The 25172-nt window shown below is 42.5% G+C and overlaps 1 protein-coding gene across 5 annotated transcripts in view; it reads right to left on the reverse strand.

The window, feature by feature from the left end:
• Window positions 1-243: 243 nt before the first annotated feature.
• ENOX1 (ecto-NOX disulfide-thiol exchanger 1) overlaps window positions 244-25172 on the reverse strand; it is a 551749-nt gene continuing 526820 nt past the window's right edge. For all 5 annotated transcript variants that reach the window (XM_035003320.1, XM_035003319.1, XM_035003323.1 and 2 more), the window contains 3 exons: window positions 21912-22014; window positions 10986-11071; window positions 244-1199 (listed from right to left, as the gene is read on the reverse strand). In XM_035003320.1, coding sequence (XP_034859211.1) covers window positions 1068-1199; window positions 10986-11071; window positions 21912-22014 — 321 coding nt within the window. In that variant the 3' untranslated portion in view covers window positions 244-1067. The remainder of the gene's footprint in view (window positions 1200-10985; window positions 11072-21911; window positions 22015-25172) is intronic.

A 25172-nucleotide genomic window follows, 5' to 3' on the forward strand; every position in this document is an offset into this window, starting at 1 on the left:
CACCCAGGCATCCCAAGGTGTTGGTATTTTAAAATGATATATACCCTAGTGCTGTATAATCCCCTTTTCTTGGTACTTCCCACTTTAGTTTTTATAGATTTCTGTTTGAAATAATATTTTGTCTCAATGTCATTCATGTAGACAATCATTTGAAAATGGTGGGATATGGGATGGGACTGAATAATGTGAAGAATACTTCTTAAAGGTGAAGTAAGGTATATCAAAGAATTAATTTGCAAAACCTTTATGGCAGAAGTCATATTTATTGAAAAAAATTAATATCTTTGCTATAAAATTTATAACAGGAGTATTTACTGAATGTTTATTTTGATGGATAAACCTGAATATTACATACCAAGTACAAGACAGTAGCACTAGCTTTGCCTTTATTTACATTTTATGAAAATCGTTATGCAGTCCATGTTAAAAGAACTTATGATGGAGAATTGTTACATTAGAAAAATAATATTCTTGATAAAGCATTCTCAAGGAGTCCAAGGAGTCCAATCTTTTCTGCCTCTTCAATAAGGCAAAAAGTCCCTGGAATAGCATATAACTTAATTTACAAAATACAATAAATGTTCAGACACATATTCAAGTTTTCTTTTGGTATGATTTTTCCTCACTCTAAAATTACTTTTTATTTTTGTTTTTACTAAAACAGAAGGGCTTTCAGGAAAATGTCATTGACTGATTTCAGCTATACATTACCTATACAACTCCGTAGCCTAGCGACGACCATTGCTACACCGTCATGAACTTTAAATATTTTGCTGGGTGAGCTATTCTCAAATGTAGCATATTTTAAAATTTTGCCGTCATTATGACTGTGGAATCGTTGGTGTTCATAGGAAACAGACCTGTCACAGTATGAAGCTTTGTTTTAGGGAACTGGTACACAATCACATTTCCACTCACAGGAGAACGCCACAGATGTAACTGAAGTCAGGCCCCGATGGCTCCACAGGGGCCCCAGGCTGGACCAACCCCAGCTTCCAGTGCTCACGCTGCACAGCCCTGGCCCACTCAGGTGGTTTCGTCTCCAGAGACTTGCTGGCTCTTCACAGTTAAGTCGTTTTAATTCCTTCAAAGGCACACAGCTTCCACCTTTTTTCCAACGTTGCTCCCACGCCTGTGAATTCCTGTTTAAACATGCGTGGCAGCCTCATCAGAAGCATTTCGATTTCGTTTGCAGATATCTGTTAGAAAGGAAGAAAAGTCACTTTTGGGAACAAGACTCGTCTGCAAGGAGGCAAGGGGTTGGGCAAGGATGCACTTTTCCAGGGAGATAAATGACACTACTTGGCTGTCAAGTAACATGCTGAGGAGAGGAGCGCTGGTCAAGCACTGGAAGTGACTGTCCTGGTCTCGAGCAGCCGGTGGGGCTGGGCAGGTAGGAGACAGAGGGGCGCGAATCCCAGGCTCACCTTCCTTTGGATGGCTAGCTTACTGGGTAGTGCCTTGTGTGAACAGCCCTCCCCACCTTGATATAAAAGGAGATGAGAATGGGATTTAAGAGGGCTGAGTGCAAGTTCATCACCACTCCGGGTGCCCTCATCCTCTTCGACTAAGGGCAGTGCTTTTATCTCACTCAGTGAGGGCCAAAGGGCATATGGGTAGATTTCCGGCCACCCTAACTTCTCTTTCTTTAATTTTTACAGAGACCAGAAGACCATAAAGGTTTAGAATGAAATGAAAACCCAGAACCAACAACCATGAAAATCTCAACATCCATTCTTAAAATCCAGGTAGTTTTTTTTTTCTTTTTTAAGTTTTATTTGTTTAAGTAATCTCTACACCACATATAGGGCTCGAACTCAGGACCCTGAGATCAAGATTTGCATGCTTTTCCGATTGAGCCAGCCAGGCACCCTTCCAGGTAGTTTTTTCTTTTTCTAAATTAAAAAAAACTTTTTAAAAAGATTTTATCTACTTATTGGAGAGAGAGGGACAGACACAGATAGCAAGAGAGAGCACTGAGCGGGGAACAGAGGGAGAAGCAGGCTCTCCACTGAGCAGGGAGCTCAACATGGGACTCAATCCCAGCACCCTGGGGTCATGACCCCAGCCAAAGGCAGACGCTTAACTGACTGAGCCACCCAGGCACCCCCCCCCCAGGTAGATTTTTAATGTAGTTTTTTTTTCTTCTACCTATTTTTCTCTATTACATACATTTTTATGCCAATAATTCATTTTACCTTAAATAAAGGACAAATCAACCATAGTCCTTCTGCTCTAACACAGCCATTGTTCTCATTTTCCTGTCTTTGTTTCCCAGCCCATGTGCTTGCATAGGGATCTCCTATAGCAAGGTGGCTAAGACCCTGGAACCAGGGGGGCTAACATTTTTGTTTGAATCCTGTATCTACTATTGCTATGAGCTAAATGACTCCAACCAAGATAATTAGTCTCTCTAATCCTCAGCAAATGGGAATAACAAAGTGTAATAAGGATGTATAAAGACTACTGGCTTAGCATAGATTTGGCACATAGAAAGGTTTAATGAATCAGACCTATTACTATTTTTCATGGTACAATCACTGGAGAGATATCATTTTAGAGTCTGCACTTTCCATTTAACATTTAAATGTTAAACTTATTTAACATTTATTTTAAAGAGAGACCAAATAGACCAAGAAGTCAAATCAGCTTTTCACGTAACGTTCACATGGAAAAGATTTCACGTGATATATTCAATATCCATTCACATGATATATTCAATATTTCAAAAAAAAACCTTTCGAGGCAGTTGAAATAAATTGCATTCTAAAATTTTTGTGTGAATTATTTTGAAATCTGAATGCATTTTCCTACAAAGCCATGTTAAAAGGATTATTAGATTGCCAGGTCAGCCCACAAAAGCCTATTAAACAGATGCTTTAAAGGTTCATGTGATTTTGAAACATTTCATTTCAGTGAGCACTGTGCAGAATGCCTTCACCAGCATCCTAATTCCATTGTCACAACACTCCTATTAGATACATGTGTCAAAAATGTTAAGATGTATCTTCGTTTTATAGCTAAGAAAACAGAGTGAACTACAGAGAGTTAAGTGCCTTTTCAAAGACAGAACTGGGAAAGAACCCACTGCTTGTGCCTGGGAACTAGGCATTGGTGTGTTTTACGTGCTCCGCATGATTTCAGCAAGCCGTGGGTGAAGAACCAGGAATGTAGTGCTTACTTTCAAAATATCAATCACCTGGGGTTCCTGTTAAAAAAACTCAGATTCCCTAGCCTCTTCTCTGGAGACTGATTCAGCTGATCTGGGGTGTAGCTCATATACTCTATTTTTGATAATCACCCCAGGTAATTCTTAAGATCAGGCATATTTGGGTTAACAATGGGATTTTAAATCAGACAGGCTTGGATTTTAATCTGGGTAGGGCCAACCTGTGTAACCATGGGCAGGTCATTTAACAGCTGTAACTCAGTTTCTTCATGTGTATAACAGATGTTGTAATCTCTCAGCCTAATCATGAGGATTATACATAAAGTGTAACATGGTGCCTGGAACGAGATGCTTTCTCTCTGTATACACACTAGGCAATGCTGACAGAATACGACACTCTGTTACCAAACTTTTTGTGATAGGTGAGTCCAGCTCTGCGCTCCTAAGCCAAAGCAAACAAATACAGAAAAGTGTGTGGTCAAACCCAGTTTTCACTTGGTCCAGAAGGCAGTTTTCTGAAGCCAAGTTATCCTCCTCACCTCCTTTCCTTCCTTTGGAGAAAGACAGCACAGGCTGTCTATGGTGGGCTCCAGTCTGCAGTCAATTCAGGTGAGACTCCTGAGATGAGCCACCCTTGCCCCCGATCAGGCAGAGCCACAGAGAAGCTGCCAGACCCCCAGGTTAACAGCCGGCCCATCCCAGGCTTGTTTACAGGATAACCGTCAGCTCCCTTGGCAAAGTAGGGAAAGGAGCTTTGTAGTGCTCTTTAGGAAGGAGAGAGAGAAGCTAAATTCTTGAGGGTAAAACAAAGGTCTGGTGTGAAGGTGACACCTATCTATGCAGGAGACCAGCTGGGGTCAGGACAGGCGGTGCTGCCCAGCAGCCCCGAAGTGAAGAAGTGCGACAGCTCGGAGTTCTGGAAAACTTTGTCCTCTCCAGACTTTTCGCAAACACTTATGTTAGTTCTCACTACACTCTCATAAGACAGGGAGTAGTTTACAAATGAGGAAACTGAGGTCCAGACAGATTAGGTAACCCAGGCACTAAGTGTGGAGCTGGGCTGCAGATCCAGACTCCTTGGCCTTATTTTTGAGCACTGACGCCAAATGCCACAGGGGGCCGGGGACTGTGGACTGAGCACCGGAAGTAGTCCTCTTGGTCACTGTCTCCCTGTTGGGGGCCGGGGCCTGTGTACTAGAGGGCAGGTCTGTGATGACTAAGACTTTAGAGCGGTATCAACATCAGTAACAAACAGAGTTCCCAACTCGACCAGCTCATACACATCCCAGTGCCAATGCCTGGGTGCCCCTACAGCAACTCTTCACCAAAACAGCAAGCAAATCATGGGGAATCTTGTTTTCTGTGATGTCTTTTGACCCGAGGCTAGGCTTGAACCACAGAGGAAGCTGGAGTAGCATGCTGGAGGAGAGAGGGAGCCACTCCTTCCTGAGTCCTCATGGCACTTTAAAGCACAAAACGGGGGCGCCTGGGGGGCTCAGTCGTTAGGCGTCTGCCTTCGGCTCAGGTCATGATCCCAGGGTCCTGGGATCGAGCCCCGCATCGGGCTCCCTGCTCAGCGGGAAGCCTGCTTCTCCCTCTCCCACTCCCCCTGCTTGTGTTCCCTCTCTTGCTGTCTCTCTCTCTGTCAAATAAAGTCTTAAAAAAAAAAAAACTCTTAATAAAATAAAGCACAAAACAAATGGCAACCAACACTCAGTAGCACTTGCTGTGTGCCAGATACTGTTGTGAGTACTGTTCATATAGTAAGTCATTTTAATACACAACGTAATCCATAAAAACCCATGTTACAGAGGGTAAAACTGAGGCACAAAGATGTTAAATATGTCACCCAAGGTTCCACAAGTAAGTAGTGAGACTGGGATTTGAAATTTTTATGGTTACTTAGTTTGGATGACCAATTGCCATTCCTCGGATTTTGACAGAACCAGAAATTAGTACAATGGCAAGGAGTGTCCTCAAAAGTAGTTAACGCTAGTAAGCTGCCGTTGGCTTCAAGCTTCAAGGTCACCGCCTGAATGTGGACAGGGGTGTGGCACGATTATAGAACAGACCGCCTCAAATGAAGTCCTGTCTGAAATCTCCCTTTAATAAGGCTCTGAGATGAATTCTAGAGCATTTCCTTGAAGATGTTTTGTATCTCATGCCGGAAGAAAGATCAAGGAGAAGTTGCTTTCAAGTTAGTTTGATGGTTTTTAAAACTTTCTCTATCTACCCTGACAAAATAACTTTGATGATATATCACATTTTGGGATTTTCAAAACAAAGAATTTAATTTGTCCTTTTTGTTTTACCCTATGGCCAAAGAGTTTTTACTTGACAAATATTTTCATTTACTTTAATTCTGTTTTCTCCTCCTCCTAAATAATTTGTCAGCTCTTGTAATTTTGCCTTGGCAATATCCTTTATCTTCCTACTGATCATTTCTTGGTTTTGAGAACTGAAAGAATCCTGGAGTGCTCACAAAACAAAGCAGCCGGACCTTACTGGCCGAGCTCAGAGTGAGACGTACCCATTCTGTCATCAGCTGTGCAGGGTTCCCTTCCCCAAATCCATCCTGAGGTCAGGGCTTCTCTCTAAGCGCCTGTCTGTCCTTGATGGAAGCCACTGGGGGACAGGGAAGGGTGTGCTCGCCCAGCGGGTGAGTGGAGGGGCTAGAACTCGGTGCAGGGCTTTCGATGCCAAATCCAGCCCTGCCTTCACAGCACACGGGTGCTGTGAGCAGAATCTAACACATGTAGTTGAGAGACTTCTGTGCAGCATTGCCGTCTAGGTTAGAGACATGCGCTGTGCCTGTAAAATCTCATTTACCGTACACCACGTATTTGATGCTCTAGAAAGTGGGGAAGATTGTCATAGATGTGATGCTTTTATTACCCGCTTACTCAGCTGGCTGTTGTTTCAAGAAATGGGTGGTCTGTGTATTTTCAATCTTTGATGTTGTCAGTGGATCCCTGGCCACCCCTGTTTTGTTTAACATTTTCTAAGTCTGACATCTATTCTTTTAGAAAGGATTGATTTGTTCTAATTAAGAAAAAAAAAAAAAAGATGAGAAGGAATAAAGGCTCCACGTAACCAAGGAGCTTGTGTGCTGGTAACACTGCAGAGAATAAATCAAGCAGGTCTTATAAATTACCTCTGATTTGCTGACTCCAGCCCAAGCCCACTGCCTCCTTGCCGGGCCTCTAAGCATGGATATAAATTGACACAGCAGATATAAATCAATTTTATTACGGGGATGGTTGGCTCCATGTCCCATACAGCCAGGCAAGAGAAGCCAAGTGATGAGGGTTCTTGTTTGAGGCACTGAAAAGACCTGGCATAGGCTTTGTCAAGGCTGGAGAGTCCGAGAAGCCAATTGCAAAACCAAATTTCCTTCCATAGGATAAACTGACTGTTGGCTTTTAGCGCACATTTAAATCTTGTTCATTCTTCGTCTCCCTGGGCACCACATAGCATCAGCACACAGACACCTTACAGTAAACTTTTGCAGAGTGAAATGCGGAATATGGATGGGGAAAGAAGGGAAGGGAGGGAGGGAGGAATAAGGAAAGAAGCTAGACGTCAGTGGAGGAATTACGAAGACCACAGGAAAGAACTAGAAAGAAGAGGAACAGGGAGGGAGGGACGGAGGAATAGAAAGGAGGAAGAAGATGAACAGAAGGAAAGAATTAGAAGGAGAAAAAGAAGGATCTGGATGGAAAATGAGAGAAGGAGAGAAGGGAGGGGAGAAGGGGGGAGGTTGGCGACAGTGCCCCAGGGGGGGTGTGAGGGTGAGCACACAGAGATACCTCCTGGTAAACATGGGCTCACGTGAACGTCGCCCTTTTCCAACTTCTGTCCCACTAAAGATCTGCCTGCCTGGAATAGCACTTCATTAGTTCATGTCTGATTATCCAGTTATTTCATAAATATTCTGGCATTTCCTGAATTAGACTACAAACCTTTTGAGAGCAGTGTTCTTTCTTAGATTTCTTTTGTGCTCTGGCCATCCCCTGTTCTTCCCTGGTCCCTAGGACAGTGCTGGGTTCATGAAAAGCAGTGAATTATCCCAGTGTTCACTGGGTCCCTGGTAACCTTGTCAGTTTCTCTTGCTGTGTGTGAGCAACTTCCTTTTTATTCTTTATGTAGCCAAATGGAAGTATTGTTACCTCCAATGCTTCATTTATCATGTGCTTTCCAGAGGTATTGTCATATCTAAAAAACACACTCATTATAGCCTAAGCAACAGAAAACTCACTCATTAACATATTATGATGGGTGGCGATTTAGGAGAACACTGGAATATACATAATAATGAAGATTTTTCGGAGGGGGGGGGATCCTTACAAACACCACTGAGAACATTTCATCTACCCTTACTGCCTAACTATAGTCTAGGCAAGAATGCTCTCCATTTATGGCCAATTTGAATCTCCTTGGAACTGACCAGGTATTTTAATTTTGTGTTTCCCGTGGTATGCTTTTAGTACAGACATGCAAATGGCCTGCCCTTCTGGTGGGAGATGTACACATGCCTATGAGCACCCAAGCCCGTCAGTGAACAGTGGTGGTATGTCAAAATGGTAGGTCTTTGTAAATCCTCCAGTATCAGCGGCCATATTACGTTGAGTCTGGTTTTCAGAATCAAATCTACTTGGTGGGCCTTGCTTGGGAGGAGGCTATACATATGTAGAGGGGGCAGCCAGACATGCTTGGGAGAACTTAAGTCCTAAAGAATACATAAATTGGGGTAAGAGCAGAAGAATCTCTCCTCTTGACTGTAGGACAGGAAATACTCATCTGCTAATGCTCAACTCAATGTGACTTTCTTGCTGCTTAGGGTCAGGGAGTGGGCTTGAAGGGCTCTGGGCTGACCTGGGGGAGTTCTCTGTATTGATTGGAAACCATTTCAGGATAGTGCTGCCTGTCTTGAAGAGCTTACCTGCCTGTACCCAGGGCACAGTTTTTGACTCGGCAAAGTTTTAGGAAGCCATCTCCCCCCACCACCCTTCTCCTGCCTTCCTCTGAGTGAATCTTTGTGATGTGGTCATATAATCACACTCTGCTACAAGAGGGCTAAGTGAACGAGAGGTGGTGGTTTAGAAGAGGCTGAGAAGAGAAAAATATGCAAATATCATTATCAAGAGCAGGAATAATATTTAACTGGAAAATGGCCTATTACTGGGCTATACAGTTTTAGGAGCCATGTGCAATTCACATGCCCAGCATAATTTAAATTAATTCCTGGCTCTCCTTCCATTTCTAATCATTCTTATACTCATATGTGGCCTTTGGGGAAATCCTAATAAAATCAGCTTCATTACAGGCTGAATTGATTGAGCCTGCTTTCCTTGCTCTCATCAGCACTGGGGTAGGCAGAATCTAAATGTTATTTTACAATTGTCGTAATGGTGATGTTGTCTGATGTCAAACTGTGCTGTTCTAACTGGAATTTTAAAAAACCCATCCTACTAGAATCAGCGAAACCTCCGTGTCGTGGAGGCTAAACTGAATCCATAGCCTTTGTGCAACATTAACCAAAACTTGGTGGGGGTCCTGGTGACACCCGCCTCCTTCTGATTAACCAGAGGCAGGCGCACCAGGAGAGCCTTAGCGTCAGTGGGCTGCTGGTGGCTCCAGGATTCGGAGCCTTCTGGCAGCTGATACAAGGACAAGGCCCTGGTGGGTACTTAAAGGGCAAACCTCTCATTACTTTGTTTTCTAAGCTGCTTAAAGCCCTGGCGATATGGAATTCCAGTACAGAGCAATAATTTGGTCTCTGGATTAAAAAGTCTAAATATCCTTTCAGCCTCACTGGGATAGAAAGAATACTTGGTCTAATTGCTGGCACCTAGGAGTTTTAGAGCACTTTTTCTATATAATTTTTACTTCAGGGATGAGGAAACAATTTGACAGCTCTACTGAGCATTTCATTCAGGAGATAGAGGGCTGTCTGGGGAAGACCCTGTGTATTTCCTCTGTGAAGGAAATGCTTTCTTCATTATCTTCTAAAATAAAAGTACCAGTCTGAGATAAAATGGAATTCCCTTTAACTGAATCCCTTCCAGAAAGGCCGATCATCTATGGCCAGGGACCAGGTGTGTGAATTCTCTCCTCAGAGACTACTGAGGGAGACCACACAATTTTGCCTGAACAAATGGATGATGGACACTCTGTCCTGAGGTTAAGAATAGAACAAGATAATTCATTATCTGTCACCCCCACCAGGTGATTTTACACCCCCCCTCCCCCAACACACACACACACAAACTCACGTATATACTAAAACAATTGCTTCCCAACAAAAGCTTCCCACTTGGGATTTCCAGGAGGGGAAGGAAAGCAATGTCAACAATACAAGGGAAGGATAATAGCAACGATAGGAATAATTTCTTGAGGACTCATTCTATGCCACGCCACACTGGTGAAAGCAGTATTTCATCTTTCAGGCAAAGGTAGGGTTGATATTAATGAAATTGGTGAGGGTAAAAGGCAAAGAAGCCCTTTAAGAAAGCTTAATTTCAACAAAGTAACATTTAATAGCTCATCCTTCTCATTTTATCTGAGTTAACATAAGCATTTTCTATCCCTCCCTGTCCATGTGAGGGGAGGCCACAAAGAAGACATGAGCGTGAACTTCCAGAATCTTATAATCTCCTCATCTCCTCTTCACTCTGTTTTGGCCTACCCTATTACCAGCTGCAAGAGAAGAAAAGGGCATGAATCTCTGTGACTGAAAAATACTTTTTTGTTCCAGATGATTCTCTCAGAGGGGAAGTATAAGACCCATTAGAAAGGTTAAGCAGTTGTGGGATCATGAATTGGTAAGATCATTTGACTCAAACTGAGAGCACAGTGTAGTCATTTAATTGATACTGGCCATTGAAGATTTAGAATGGTTTGTAGGTGTGTAGTCAGGGTCACAGAACTGTGGGCCGGGGCCTGGTCCTACACATTCCAGGTACTTTGCTGCACTCTATGCAAGAGCTTATTTCCATTTTCCCTCCCAGCAGGACATTTAACAAGCTACTCAGTGGTAGGCTTCAGTTCTCTGCTTCTGTGTCCATCCCCTTCCAAGGCTTCCCCCAGCAATGCTGCTTAATGACATGACTTTATTTCAAGAAGGGCCCCTCTCATTGTTCACCGGATTTTGATACATAAATTGATACACAAATTGAGCTCTTTTTGTCCTTTCTCTTTTAGAATACAAATACTGCAATGGGTTAGGAGCATAGCTAATTTGCAGACAAGGCAAACTGAGCCTCAGAGAAATGAAGAGTGATGTCCTGACTCTGGGTGTCTCCCTTGGGGGGCACCGCTGAGAATAACTTTGCAGTCATTTTTTCCATTTAGAGAATAATGCTGAAAAACAACCATTAATATGTTTTCTTGAGAGTTGTATCAGATCTTTATGTTATTTGAGGTGATTTTCCCTCTATCAGGTGGAGTCCTTACCATAGAATCCTGTGAGAATATGGTCTCAGGATAATGCCCCATTAGCCACCCTGACCTGATTTCTCCCTCTTTGGGGAACTTTCAGGCCAACCTGTAATTTTCAGTCCCTCATATGCTTTTCAGAGTAATTTGGCATCTGCTGAAAGTCACTGTCATTTTAGATAACTGCTCTTCTTTCTATAAAGAAAAAAGCAAGTGAAAAGAAGACAGCTATCTGCCCAAAATGGAGGTCCTTGTGAAGTACTGATAAATCTTCAAACGCCATTATATCCCCGATGCAGCTCACGCGGGGTCCACCTACAGCCGGGAAACAACATGCTAAATTTTAGCAATGCAAGTCCCCTGGAGAAAAAGAGTGTACCTTGGAGTCCAGCTGCTGCATGTATGACCAGAGATACTCTATATTGGCTCCAAAAGGATGGACGTGAAGAAACGTTGATATGATCCCTGAATTAAAGAGACAAACATTGGACATTACTGAAAGGCAAATAAAAGTCTGAGTCAAATAATGTCATTTAACCCCAGTAATGGTTTCATCAGGCTGAGTTATGGTCTCACCATTTTTAACAGCACTCAACAAGCACTCGGTAACAGTCCGTTCTGAAGACAGTCCTAGTAAGGTGGCAAACAACACTCTAGCTTCTGGTATGATAGTGGTTAGAAAAGCTAGACTCTGAGATAATATATAGATGAATAAAAGTATTTCTAAACAAAGACTCTTGGAAGCATTTCAACTACCAATTTTATGCTTGATTTACCAATATAAAATTGTAGTTTTGGGGAGGATAAATTCTTCTTTCCCTCAGTGGACCTTGCAGCATGAAAATGGCTCATACAGCTGTGTCAGAGATCACACGGCCTCTGATTTCCCTGATAATTACAGCTGCTAGTTATAAAAAGTATTTAATCCATATTTCTCCTAACTGCCACTGAAGGAAGCCCAGATGCTTTCTAAAAGCTTTATTTCCTCCTGGTTGTTGCTGTTATTTAAACAGAGCCAGCTCACTCTCTCCTCCTTGCTGCTGTAATTTACAAGCTCGTTTTAAAAGGCCTAGGAATGGATGGTTTGGCTGGAGTCTGATTATAAATCGGAAGTCTTTTCCATTGTGAAATCAACTGTCAACATTGTACTGACAAATGAAAAGCTGGGCGTTGGTGTCAGGGCTGAAGTGAAGGGCTTTCTATCCTCCCTGCTCCTATATCCAAAAGCAAGGCTCCATAGATTGTATGCAGCTGTTTGTTAGGAAACTGTGTTCAGACTGACTTTTTAGTTCTAAGTAGGCTTCGAGATGAATTAAATCTGAGGATAAGCCCTCACATTGTTTATTGGGCAACTTTGATGCTTGACAGCCAAAGGTCAAAAGAAAGACCTACACTTGTCCGAAATGCAAGGGTGAACCCTCAAGGAGCACATCGTTCTTGCACAAGGTCATTCTGGGAATTGCAGGGTGACCTTGGATTGATCTGGGACAGGGTCTCGTGGCCTCCTGAGCTCCTGTGTGATGCTTGGGATGCTCTGGGATGAGTGTCAGTGTTTCAAGGAAAGTTCCCAGTTGAGCCTTTGTCTGAGGACAGAGAACCAAAGGGTCCAATCCGCGCTAAGACCTGTCCTCAGAACGCTGCTTGTATGAGGTTTATACTGGTTAACAGAGAGATGAGGAAGGTGCAAGTAATTCATTATTTCTCCATAATGCCAAAACCTTAGTTTTCAGAGACCGTGTTTTTCTTGAGATATAAAGAAGTACCATTTCATTCTGAGATTGTTCTTCCTTTTTTGCTAAAATGCCCTTTGATGAAATAATGGCTATGGTAAAAGGTACTAATGGTACTTTAAATATTTCTAAGCGGCGAACAGCTATTTTAATATACTTAAGTGGAACTGTTTTGTCCCCCTCACCACTTTGTTAATTTATATTTTAATTTTACAGACCTGGCAACTACTTCCCTGTGTCTTTGAAATTCTCAAATCTGGTGAGGTGGCACCGTAAGTGATTCTGTTACTAATGAGTTAAAACATAGAAGCTCATGAAGGACTCACTTTAAAAATAAGTATTTAAACAATAACACATATTTGCATTTATTAAGTGGGAGAGAGGGGGCAGAATTCTTAAGGGGAAAGTCCTATTGCAGGATGGTGAATGGGGTTCTCCCTGCTGTCCCCAGCTGAGGACAAGTGATGCTATGTCCACTAGTTTCCACAGGGAGCCTCCGACAAATGGTAGGCGGACCCTCCCCCCATTAGAGAACAAGGGGAAAGAATGAGCAGTCACCCCTGGCTTTGTGAGAAGGCCAGGCTGTTCCTTTCTTCTGGCACACAGGTTCTCCCAGGCAGGGAGGGGGCGCTCCTAGAGCCAGGAGGGGTGCTGCAAGTCAGGGACAGTAGTCCCTTCCTCGGTTGGACGTCGGCTTAGGCAGCAGACTGACTGATCAGCCTTCATGGTGACAAGGATGTGTGTGTTTCCCATGGGGCGTGGGGGCATCTTAGAAGGCAGAGAGGTCCGAGCAGTCTTAGGAGTAAACTACCCAAGGGCACCAGCAAATTAAAATCTCTACTGCACAGAGACTCCTCACCATCTCCTAGACAACCCACAGCCTCTCCTAAAACACCCATGGGAGTGTGATGTGAAGTTAAATGTCTTCGGTAGAATAAATAGAATGAGTCAGAAGAGGATTGGGGTGGGGGGTTTGGGGAAGAGGTTGATAACTTTTGGCCTAGGAGATGAAGTGCTGAAAGAGGAAGTTTAGGGATACCGGTAATGGGAGGACCCGGAGTGGCCGCTCTTATTGCCTCTGTGAGGTTGGCAGCCCTCCATGTAAATGCCCCCTCACTGGCTACTCTCCGAGCCTCAGGCCCAGCGTTGGGTCTGCGCCCCCAGGGAATTCTGCCCTGACAGTCTGTGCGTGTTCTGGTTCAGTATTGGGAATAGAGTTTACGTTTACAATAAATGTGTATTGAATGAATTTATCCTCTAGAAATAAGACTAGCCAGTATACTTAAAAATTTCTACTGTTCTATTAATAAATGGGGATAAATAAGAACCTTAAAAATTGCACAGTACTAACCAATGATGTGTAGTAGTCTTTCAAAAATCAGGTAACTTTGAGGCATTATTCACTGGTAATTCCTGCCCTTAACTCATCCACTTTATGGATTCAGGACAGAGCAACCTGAATGTTTTGGGCATGGACACTTTTTATTGAAACTCTTTTGCTCATAAAAGTAAAAAGAAAATGCTTATATGATTTCTATATATCTTTCTAAAATCAGATTAGAAATCCTGACCCAGACAGTATCTTCCCTTGGGTAGGAGAGTATTCAAAACCATCACTGTGGTAGCTGATATTAATAAGCCATTAGCTTTTCTTTAAGAAAATTGAGCAATTGCCCCTAGATCCATTTGGGGCCAAAGTATATAGTTAAAGGTTTTGGTTTTTTTTTTTTTAATTTATTTGACAGAGAACACAAGCACAAGCGGGGGGGTGGGGGGCGGCGAGGCAGAAGCAGGGAGCAGGGAACCTGGTGCGCGGCTCCATCCCAGGACTCTGGGATCGTGACCTGAGCCGAAGGCAGATACTTAATCGACTGAGCCACCCAGGTGCCCCCAAAGTAGGTAGTTAAATAAAGGCTTCCGAAGCTTTCCCTATGGATGGCAACTAAGCTATTCAGTATTGCTAGAGATACAGCAGAAATGGGAAACAATAGTCACAGTCTCCCAAATACTGCACCCCTCCTCTTCCCTCCTCCCACCCTACCGCTGCCCATCACAGTGTCCTCACAGAAGCATTAGTCATGGCAGCTGAGAAAATGTAGTTTCTAAGCCCTGGTTTTGGGTTGGATTCATGGGTGGGGTGAGGTGGGCTTCCTGAATAATCAACTAAAGCCTCTTTGTAGCTCCTTAAAAAGAACAGGGCTAGTTCCTGAGAATGGAAAAAAGGACAGGTGTAACTCATAATCTAATGAGCAATGCTACAAACCCAGAAACTGGAGACTATTTTATGGTCCTCTGGGAGGACCTAAAAGCTTGGTTAAAAACACACCAGCAGCTGAGGGTGGAGAACTTAGCCGTAACTGGACTGGTGGCTCTCCAAAGGGATTGACTCAATCATTGGTCTTGGCTGTTTCCATGGAGAAGCAGAAGTCTCCATATTTAAGGATGGGTTTCCCAACCAGGAAAATACAAGGGTAAGTAGCTAATTTAAGAAAATAAAAAGAGGAATAGAGGAGGCTGTCCATACTCTTGAGCTTTAAAGCTGCATATTTCAGGGCCTTAAAAAGTGCTTTAGAAAGACATATATATATATATATATATATATATAGACAGACCAGCTCTGTGCAACCTGTGCAAGCCCCTCATTAGAAAGGCCCATTTAAACAGGCATGTAAAAAAGCATTTTGAGCTTTTTCCATCAAAATCACTGAGTGTATTCCCCTTTTTAGTCCTAAGACCAAGGAAGCAGCAGCATTTAAAGTAGCCAAATAGTGCTAGATTTTTACGGCTTCATTCACTCTTCTTTAAGCATTTCCTTAGCAGCAGTTAGGTGCCAGGGTGCTAGGGGCACAGCACTGCACAAGACAGACGAAGTTCCTGCTCTGGGGGAATTTATATTCTAGGTAAGTTACAGAGGTAAACACAAAGATTAAAAATAAAGGAAATATTTTCAGGTAGTAGTAAACATAGTGAAGAAAACGCAACAGGCTCAAGCTTGGTGGAGTGCTATTTTACACTGGAAAGTGGAGTGAAGGTAGATTTTCCTGTGTCAGATGGGAAGGAGCCAGCCACAGACAGCCTGGGGAAAGATTATTCCAGGTACAGTCAACAGAATGTGCAAAAGACCTGAGGTGGAAATGAGCTGGCAAGAACAAACGGCTGGAGAGTGGTACAGCATGCATTTGGAGGCAGGTAGGGAGCCAGATCACTTAGGGCCTTGTATGACAGATTAAGGGGCATGGATTAAATTCTAAAAACAGCAGGGAGCCAACATTAGAGTTCTAAGTAGGGGCATGATATGATCTGAATTATGTTTTAAAAATTTCATTCAAGCTGCTGTTTGGTGAATAGATGAAAAGGAAACTGGGAGGCCATTCAGAAGTGTCTGCACAAGACCTGAAGTGGTAAGGAGTGATCTGGACCAAAGAGCAGTGGGCATTGAAGGTGGAGCTGGTGGAACGCATGTGAGTGGTGAAAGGCTTGGGAGGAGGAGTCCTGGGTATTTGGCTTGAGCAACTGGGTGGTAGCATTTTCTCAGCTGGGAATACTAGGGGAGGAGCATATTAGGGCAGAGAAAAGGGGGAATCAAGCATTCTGTTTTGGCTTTTTAAAATTTGAGATGTCCATTAGCATCTAAATGGAGATACCAAATGGCAGTTGGAGATGGTATAAATTTGGGAGTCAGTGGCCACCAAAAGGGACTCGACGCCAAAGTGTTCATTGAGATTATGCAGGTAGAGAAGAGTCCTCAAGACTGAACCCCAAAGAAGCCCAAAATTTAGAGGTTAAGCTGAGGAAAACTCATCAAAGGAATCTGAGCAGGAGTGATCAGTAAAAAAGAATGGTGTCATGATAGCTAAGAGAAGAAGGTATTTCTGCCCAGAAGATGTGAGGAGTCCACTGTATGAAGTGCAGATGACAAATGGAGGGAGTTGAGAAACTGGCAACATGACGTTCTCTGGTCACGTTGACAGAACGGCTTCAGTGTGAGGGTGCCAGCCATCCTGGAGTGGCCGGGGAGGGAGTGGAGGCTGTGAGTGTAGACAGTGCTTTGGAGAATTATGCTTGGATGGGGAGCAGGGAAGTGGGCTGCTGGAGTCAAGACAGGTTTTCCTTTTCTTTTGTTTTCAAGGTATGGGACAGTAGAGCTCATGTTCATATGCTGAGGGTATGAGCATCTGCTTCCTTCTAACATCACTGCCTAGGGGGCGGTGCAGCTTTCCGGATAGTGCTCGTAGATTATACAGAGTAGTGAGGTGAAGAAGACCATCCAGTCAGACCTCCTAACTTTATTCAGTATGAGGAATTAGATCCACAGTGGATCAGTGATTTGCCCGGTGAATCCAGTGCCTCCATCTGCCAGTACTCAGAATGGGCCTCCCTTGCTGAGGGCTGTTCAGAGATTATCAGGTACTGGGGTTTGTCATGGGCCAATCCGCCCCACTCCCATCTTTTTCTCTGACGGACTCCTATTTTAAAAAGTTTACTGGTTACCTGTTGAGAACAAAATATCAGTTTATATATTCATTTTGGTCAGATAGAATCCTGCCAGAATAGACTCCCTTTCCTCAGGCTGCTTGGGGTTTCACTCCAAACTCTGTGTTAGCTTGTAAAGTCCTGGCTGAGATTAGCTTTCCCTACATCCACACTGGCTGATGGTCTCTCCTGAGGCCTGGCAGCTTGCTGGGGGAGAGGGCTTCCCAGGGAGTTCTAGGAACCTCAGCTTTGCAGAGGAACAGCTGTGTCTCTCGATGGTTCTATCTTGCTGACAGCCAACAGAGGCCTGACCAGAAGCCAGCCTGAAATGTTTTTGCCTCTTGTTGCAGCCTACAAGGCTTCATGGACACTGAACCTGAGAGGCAGCCAGGAGGATGCCCTGTGAAATCTGGGTTTCCCACTAAGCCACGAGCCTACAGTTTCCTGTGAACAGCTGCTGAGCACTAGAGTGTTTATGGGAACTGGGGAGAGGCGAGGCTGTGAGCGAGCGCTAGAAGGCAGACCCAACACTGTGACTGCTCTCGTGCTTCTCAGTGCGCTGGGATTCTAAGTTTGTCCACTTATCTGGTGAGTACCATACTTGATCTTGTACAGTTTTTTCTTTTTTTTTTTTAATTTAAAGAAAAAATTTAAAATGTCAGTCTTATTTTAACTAACCCCCTGAGACTATATCTGGTCCCTTCAGTACTTCGTTCCTTATGTCTGAAATGGCCTTGACAACTCCCTTATCTCTTTGGAGAAACTATTCTTCCTTTAGGACTCATTCGACCATCCTTTCTTCTAACAAGGCATCTGTAGTGTAAGTAGCCCTTTCTCGGGGTTTCTGATTTTAGTACAAACCATATTTTGTCGTCATTAACTGCTTCCTTTCTCACTAGTCTATGAACTTCTTGAGGGAAGAGATCACCTGACGACTACCATTGGGGACCACAGGTTCGGGCATAGGACAGGCGAGTAGTTCTCAGAACATGGTCCCGTTAGTGCCTGTTTGAATATCACCTTGGATGTCAGTTCTAGAATAAACACAATCTGGGGGGGGGGGGGGGCGGGGGCAGAGAGTCTACCTTTTTAACAAGCTGCCCAGATGATTCCTTTCCACAATGAAGGCTGGTAATTTTTATAGTAGGCTCTTGACAAATGTTTGTTGATTTATTGATATGGACATTTGTGTCTTGGAAACAAGATTTAGGTCAATGACTCATTCTTTACGGTCAGTAGCTTTCAGAGAAGCACGTACTTCCCAGATTACTTTTTTCAGGTGCAGCCTAAATATAGCCTCGACTCCATTCACTGAAAACACCAAAACGTCACCATTTAACCTTTTTAAAAAGTGTATTTCTCTATAGTCATCTGCTTCCTAACACCCATATATTAGGGGGAATGTTTCTGTTCAGATAGAGACTGGTTGTGCACAGATGCGTGAACCGGTGGTAGTGATGGAGATGGGGCGCGGCGGGGGGGCGTTGATGGGAAGCAGCGTCCTGGTTCCCTGTAATATGTATGTCCTGATCCACAGAAGGGTCAGAGTCAGGGTGATCTGTAAAGAAGTTTGTCTTATCATTAAGAATTTGCAGAGCGTTTTCAGGGGTCTGGGGAAGTTCTGAAGCACAGATACTTTATAAACAGTTGAGAAGGTTTTGACTATATCTGGATGGGATTTAGAGTGATGACTAGCATTAACAGGGTGCCAATCAGGGCTGTGAGGATTGGAAATCTACTCTATTAGAATCACTTAAAAAGAAAGAGAAGGTGGAGTGATCAGACCCAGAGTAATACTGCTGGCATCTCTTCTGAGCTATTTGCCTATCAATAAAAATGCTTTTGATCCATTCTTCATAACAATAGCTAGTGGTATACAAAGCTTTGGTACTAAATCAAAAGTACTGTCTCATTCTATCCCATATAAGGTCAGTACATGCCAAATCCAATGTGTAGGCCAAATGTGAAGAGGACTAGGAGTTCGGGCTTAGATGCTAGGCAACATCAGGCTGACCTAATGTGTAGCTACCATGGAGTTGTGAGCTATAAAATAGTCCCCTGTATTGCCCTCCATAATCATGTAATTCTTTTAGGTCTAATTACATATTAACCTGTCTTTACAAGGATTGGTTATAGAATAATCCAGAAATCACAATAATAAAGTCCTTTCTAAGGGCCCATCTTTTTAGCTGAGTTGGAATACAGCACTTGATCCCCATTAATTGTCAAGCAGAAAATTAAGCAGAATGGTTGAACTCTCAAGGGACTCTGCAAAACTCCAAATAATACCAGTGAAATCCCACTGATCTTCTGTTATGTATCTACCTTATGTCTTAAAGACTCCAGTTTTATAAAAAGGACATGAGAATGTGTAGGAAGAATACATACTTTTGCCCAGCTAGATTAGTGTCACAAATAATCACAAATAATTAGCATTACTTGTTGTTTAGGAAGTTCTAGCCTCAGTTTTATGGTCTCTATATATGGAATCTATTTGAATAGCTTATTTCACTCCTTGCTTCTCTTCCAGGAAATCAAGATTTATGCCACTGTGCATTTTTATGTAACATTTGTGTGTCCCAAGAGGGTGTTATCTGAATATATTTGCATATAGCATATACTATAGGTACCCAGATGTGATAAAGATTTTGCTAATAAGTATTTCCAATTCAAGGGAGATTTTTGCTATGCTCCTGGCCTTCTTAGGCTGACTTGGAGCAGGCCCACTATACCCTGTATCTGTATGGGTTTAATTATTCCAAGGGAAGATTCTGGGGAGATTGCAAAGAGTATTCCTGACCTCTCCAGATTCAGAAGTCCAGGGGACTCCCAGAATCATTCTACCTACAAGTGTTCTTCAGAAAAGAGTATTCTTTCTCTGTGTAGCCTGATCCAAAGCAGTTTGGAATCCACATTCTGTCATTCTGTCCCTGTCACAACATTTAACTAAATTCCAGAAGCTGCAGGAGAAGTCTCTTTGGTCTCAGCATTCAGGTTTCTACAAAATCTGGATGGCCAAACTCACTTAGCAGAGAAGCACACTTACTGGCAGGATCCATTTTGCCAGTCTTAGAAACTCTTTTCTACCTTGTCATTCCACTGGATGATTACTCTCTCTCTCTGACGACAGAAGTATAAGTATCTCAATATTTGGGGGGAGGGTGTGGGTGGGGAGCACATCTGTTTTAAAATTTCCATTAAGGTAGATTAAGATAAAATATCAAGGTAGAGAGGTAATGGAGAAATGAAGGGAAAAATACCTCCCAAGTTTATTTTAATCAAAAACTTGAGTCTCTAGCCTCCCTTCTCATATATTGATCAAAAGAAGTGTCAAATGCTAATATAGCTAAACCAGTTCAAAAGACCAAAAGTGAGGGGAAAAATCTTGGAAAACTTAAGAGTTGGTTGTGCCTGCTTCTTATTGAAGATTCCGACTAAATTTTTTCTTTCTAATACACTTTTGAATTTTCTAATACTAAAGACCTCAGCAGAGATAACTTGTTATAAATTATCTACTCCTATTAACCTGTGTTGTGTAAAGCAGATCATTTCTTAAATTTTGAGGTAGCTGATTGAAAAAAATGTGTGTGTGTAGTAACTACTTAGGAGACATTGTAAGTGAACTGTGTTCTCTAAGTAGAACATACAAGGAGAAGCAATCTTTATGAGAGGCATGAAATTTAAAAAATGGGGACTCATTCCCATTTTTTTAAGCTTCAAGTGGTCTGTATTATTCATACTTAGAGAAGGAACATTTACTGCTGATCATCATGTGCTTTGTTCATGCCCCCAAATCATGGAGGAGATCACAACTTTGTCACACTTAGCAAAAGAAAAATAGTTGTCAGTGTTTGACACATTTTCCAATAGAAGAAAAATCCAGTTGCCAACTACATACAGGTTCATTTTGGGTTCCTGGAACTGATAACACATCAGCATGTCTTATGAAACCTGTGCATGGCACGTTATTACAGCTGTATATCATCAGAGAGAAAAAAAATAATTGGTTTTCCTTGGAGTATCTCTAAGTTGATGTCATATTCAATAACCCTGTAGTTGAAAAATCTATATATGATGGATGAAGTTTGGACTACCTTGAATTTAATTCCTCCTCTGCCAGCTTCTACAGGCCCTGGTGTACCTGTCATTTTGAGGTGAGTGCATGCATTATTTAGAAAATGTAACCAGGTGTTACTTCTGCCAGAATACCAACTATAGAAGAACAGTTTGTCTCACATGTACAACAGCCTCATTCTTCACTCTTAACTGTGCCAAGGAGGAACCATTTTAAACTTGGAACCCCACACCAGGGTCAGTGCCAAGGCGTAGCTTGAATGAATGCTGTGCATCACAGAGTGAGGACTTTGGAGACAGCCCTTAAACATACCAGCTTTTAAAGTGGAGTCCCAGGCACATCACCAACATAACCTCAAGAACTCTTCCTTGTGAGAATAAGTACTACTTCTGGATCTGCTCATGAGGACTCTCAAAAAGAGACCAGTTAAGAGCTTTGACTCTGGTCCAGACCACTCCCCCTACCCCCCTCAAAAAAAATGCCAACCTAGTTGTATTTTGTGGGGCAAATAAATTTTTCCTTCCTTTCCCCTTCCTTAGTCGCCAGCTTGTTTTATTTATGTTGGTTAAATGGATCCAAATTTGGGCAGGGAAGCCTGGATTAGTCTAGCAGTGGTAGTCCAGATGTCCCTATATCATCAGCATTACAGGGATGACCTCAGGATGCATCCTCTCTTGAATCTGGGGATCTGGCTTGATTTGGAACTTTCAGGCAGGACGCAACCTGGCCTTCAGTTGGAAGCTATGTGTCCAAATTTTGGAATTCAGATTTGCAACATGTGAGATGCAAATTAATCTGTCGTCTTATAATCAGTTTTATGTTGTACAGCCAACTAATACACATGGTTACAGAAGAGCAAAACCCCTTAGTTTGTATGTCCCTAATTTGAAATGTAAGTATAATATAATCTTGACGAAGTTAATCTCACTTCTGACCAGAAAGCAAAGCTGTTTCAATTGTTAACAGGTTGGAGGTGAATTACTTTAATATTATTTAAGACAAAGGATGAGGAAAACAATTTCCTTACCGATTAGCAGAGCTTCTTTCTCTGATTTTAAGCCTTGGCTTCTTTTTTCAATATTGTTCTCTCGGTCTTGGTTGACCAATGCGACTGTCAACACATTGATTTCCTGAGGTTAAAAAACAAAAACCATATAGGCATGCATGTAGATTTTGTGCATTTCAATAAAAGCCACCAGGTCTTTTCATCTCTATTAAAAAAAGGTCATCACTTCCATTTGTAACTGAACATCAGCTTTTATAAGTAATTGATCTATGTGCCCAACAATAGAAAAGTAATAACTAAAACTTAGGTTCCTAGCTACTACTCCCAGCAAACCACGTAACTATGCAAAAGTGGCAAATTTGGCATAAATTATCTTAGGTTTTTGTCCATGTTTTGATTAAACTCTGTTAGCAAAAACAATTTGATTGTAGCTACTTTAACATGTTTTTATTTCAAATATAAAAAACTTCCCCCAAAGCATGTACAAACTGATTTATATAACTATGCTAGTAACTTGTATGAGTGTGTGGGGAAATAGGATTGTTATTAGAAGTGTTTACGGTGAATTGAGTATATGTCCTTATACACAACTGCGGAAGGTAGATAAAGCAAAGGGTGAGAAATTCTTTTCTTTGGAAACTAAAAATGAAGAATTGTACAACAAACCAATAACATGTGGAACACTGAAGTTGAACTATTCTTAGTTCTTTCTGTGGTCTATTTTATTTAGAAACAGAGAAAAACATTTAACTCATTCTCCCAGACTTGTATTAGGACTCAGAATGGAGAATGATTTAATAGAAAATCAAATGTAATGATCAGAGACGTATATATATGGGTTAGAATCATTAGGGTAGTTGAGTTTTGGAGAAAAATTTCTCACTGAAAGATAGGTCTCAAAGAAGGATGAGCATATTGAGCAAAGAGTTAAGGATACTCCATTAGATGATGCTACAAGTCTAGAGGTTAGTAGGGAGGGACAAAGGAGAACTGAGAAGGTCTGGGCAAAAGATTTGGCAGGTGTTACCAGGACTGGAACTGGTTATAGATATTGATCTAGTTAATACAAATAAGTAAAATTGGCCAGATAAAAGAATATAGGAAATTGTTGGGAACATGTTGAGCATGTAAAGAGCAAAAGCCCCTCTGAAGTCATTCAAATAAAAGAAAAAATAAAAACATCAGTGTACGTCAATCACAAAAGTTCTACAAGCTGAATTTAAACTACGAGCTGCTACTTTGTAAATCAGGGGTAATTAGAAATTGCCAGGAAAGAAGGCTCTGCTAAGAAATTGCAATTGGTAATATTTGGTGAGTGTTTTGGAGGTTCCTCTAAAGGTCAGTCTTACTGCTGAAGACAGAGTAAGAGGTGTAGATGGGTATAAGGTAAGGAATTAAGGGAATCACAGTGATGTGATAATAGATCAGAGGAAGATGCTGGTTGGCTAAGAGGGTACCAGTGAGGCCTGAGGCTCATAGCAGTAGTGTGCCCATGAGGACAGGGGTCAGAAAGGGCTTAAGGAATGGTCCATAGCAAGGCTGGAGCCGGCTGGATATAAAAGACCGTTAGAAATGAAAGATGCTCTTACACTTCCAAAAAGGAATCTTGGGAACCAGCCCCAGGAGAAACACAATCCAGAATTTTAAAACCAAATAAACCCAATGATTTATGTAGATGAACTCAGAAGTTACAGGAAAGGTATAGGAATTCCCTCTGTGATGAAATACCACATGGATGTATTTTAAGGGCTAGCAGAGGTCTAGGAAGAAAGGGATGGAAAGATAGTACCTAGGATAATGATGGTATCATTTAAGAAATAACCCAAGAAAGGGTGATCTGGGGTGGAGAGGAGCAAGATGGCAGAGGAGTAGGAGACCTAAATTTCATCTGGTTCCAGGAATTCGGCTAGATAGGTAACAAACCATTCTGAACACCTATGAACTCAACAGGAGATCGAAGAAAAGAATAGCAGCAACTCTCTGAGCAGAAAAGGGACCACTTTCTGGAAGGTAGGACATGCGGAAAAGTGAATCCGAGGCGATATTCGGGAGGATAGATGGCGGGGGAGGGGGCCTCCATCAGCCGCTACTGGCAAGTGAGAAAGAGCAGAGCACAACATCGGAACTTTTAGAAGTCTGCTCCACTGAGGGACGTCGCTCCAGTGGCTAAGCAGGGCGTGGAACCCTCGCGGGACAGTGTGGTCTCAGGACCCTCGGGGTCACAGAAAGACCGGGGGTCCTGAGTGCGGCAGAGACGGAGCCGAGGAACGGGCTCTCAGCTCGGGATTGCCATAATCTGTGATCCGCGGCACAGTTGGGCCACTGCTCTTCCAGCAGGGACCCAACAAGCGGCAGATCTGGGGAAACTCCACACCGAGTCGGATGCCAGAGATAGAAACGCTTGCTCACAGTCCGGGTGAGCACAGAGTGCAGCCAGAGACCAGGGAGACGGGAGTGATTGACTACTTTTCTCTGTGGGCACACTGAGTGGGGCCCCGAGTTCTCGGCTCCTCCGGGGAGGAGATTGGGAGGCCGCCATTTTCACTCTCGGCCTCCAAAGCTGTACGGAAAGCTTGCAGGGAACAAAAGCTCCCGAGACCAAACCTGAGCAGATTACTTAGCCCGACCCGGCAAGGGTGGGGCAATTACGCCTCCAGCAAAGACATTTGGGAACCATGGCAACAGGCCCCTCCCCCAGAAGATCAGCGAGAACAGCCAGCCAAGACCAAGTTTACCGATCAATGAGAACGGCAGAACTCCAGCAGTAGGGAAATACAGGACATAGAATTCATGGCTTTTTCCCCCATGATTCTTTAGTTTTTCAAAGTTAATTTTTTAAATTTTCTATTTTTATTGAATTTTTCTTTTTCTAAAATCTTTAATTTTCATTTTTAGAGTGATATTCTATCGCTTCATTGTAGTTAACATTTTATAATAAGATTATTATATATATTATACACACACACACTTTAAAATTTGGGGATACGGTTTCTTCTAAAAGACCAAAATATACCCTAAATCTCTAGTGTATGGCTTTGTTCTAGTTTCCTGCTTGATCATTTTTTTTCCAACCAACTTCTTATCAATTCCTTTTTAAAAATCTTTTTTACTTTTCATCTTTAGTCATATTCCATATCTTCATTGTATTTACCCTTATTTTTGTATATATATGTCTTTAAAAATTTGGGAGGCAGTTTCTTCGAACAGACCAAAATACACCCAAAATCTAGTGTGTGGCTCTGTTCTATTCACCAGCCTGATGATATTCTTTTTTACCTTTTT

Source organism: Mirounga leonina, unplaced genomic scaffold, assembly GCF_011800145.1.
Source record: "Mirounga leonina isolate KUSES-001 unplaced genomic scaffold, KU_Mleo_1.0 Mir_127, whole genome shotgun sequence".
NCBI lineage: Eukaryota > Metazoa > Chordata > Mammalia > Carnivora > Phocidae > Mirounga > Mirounga leonina.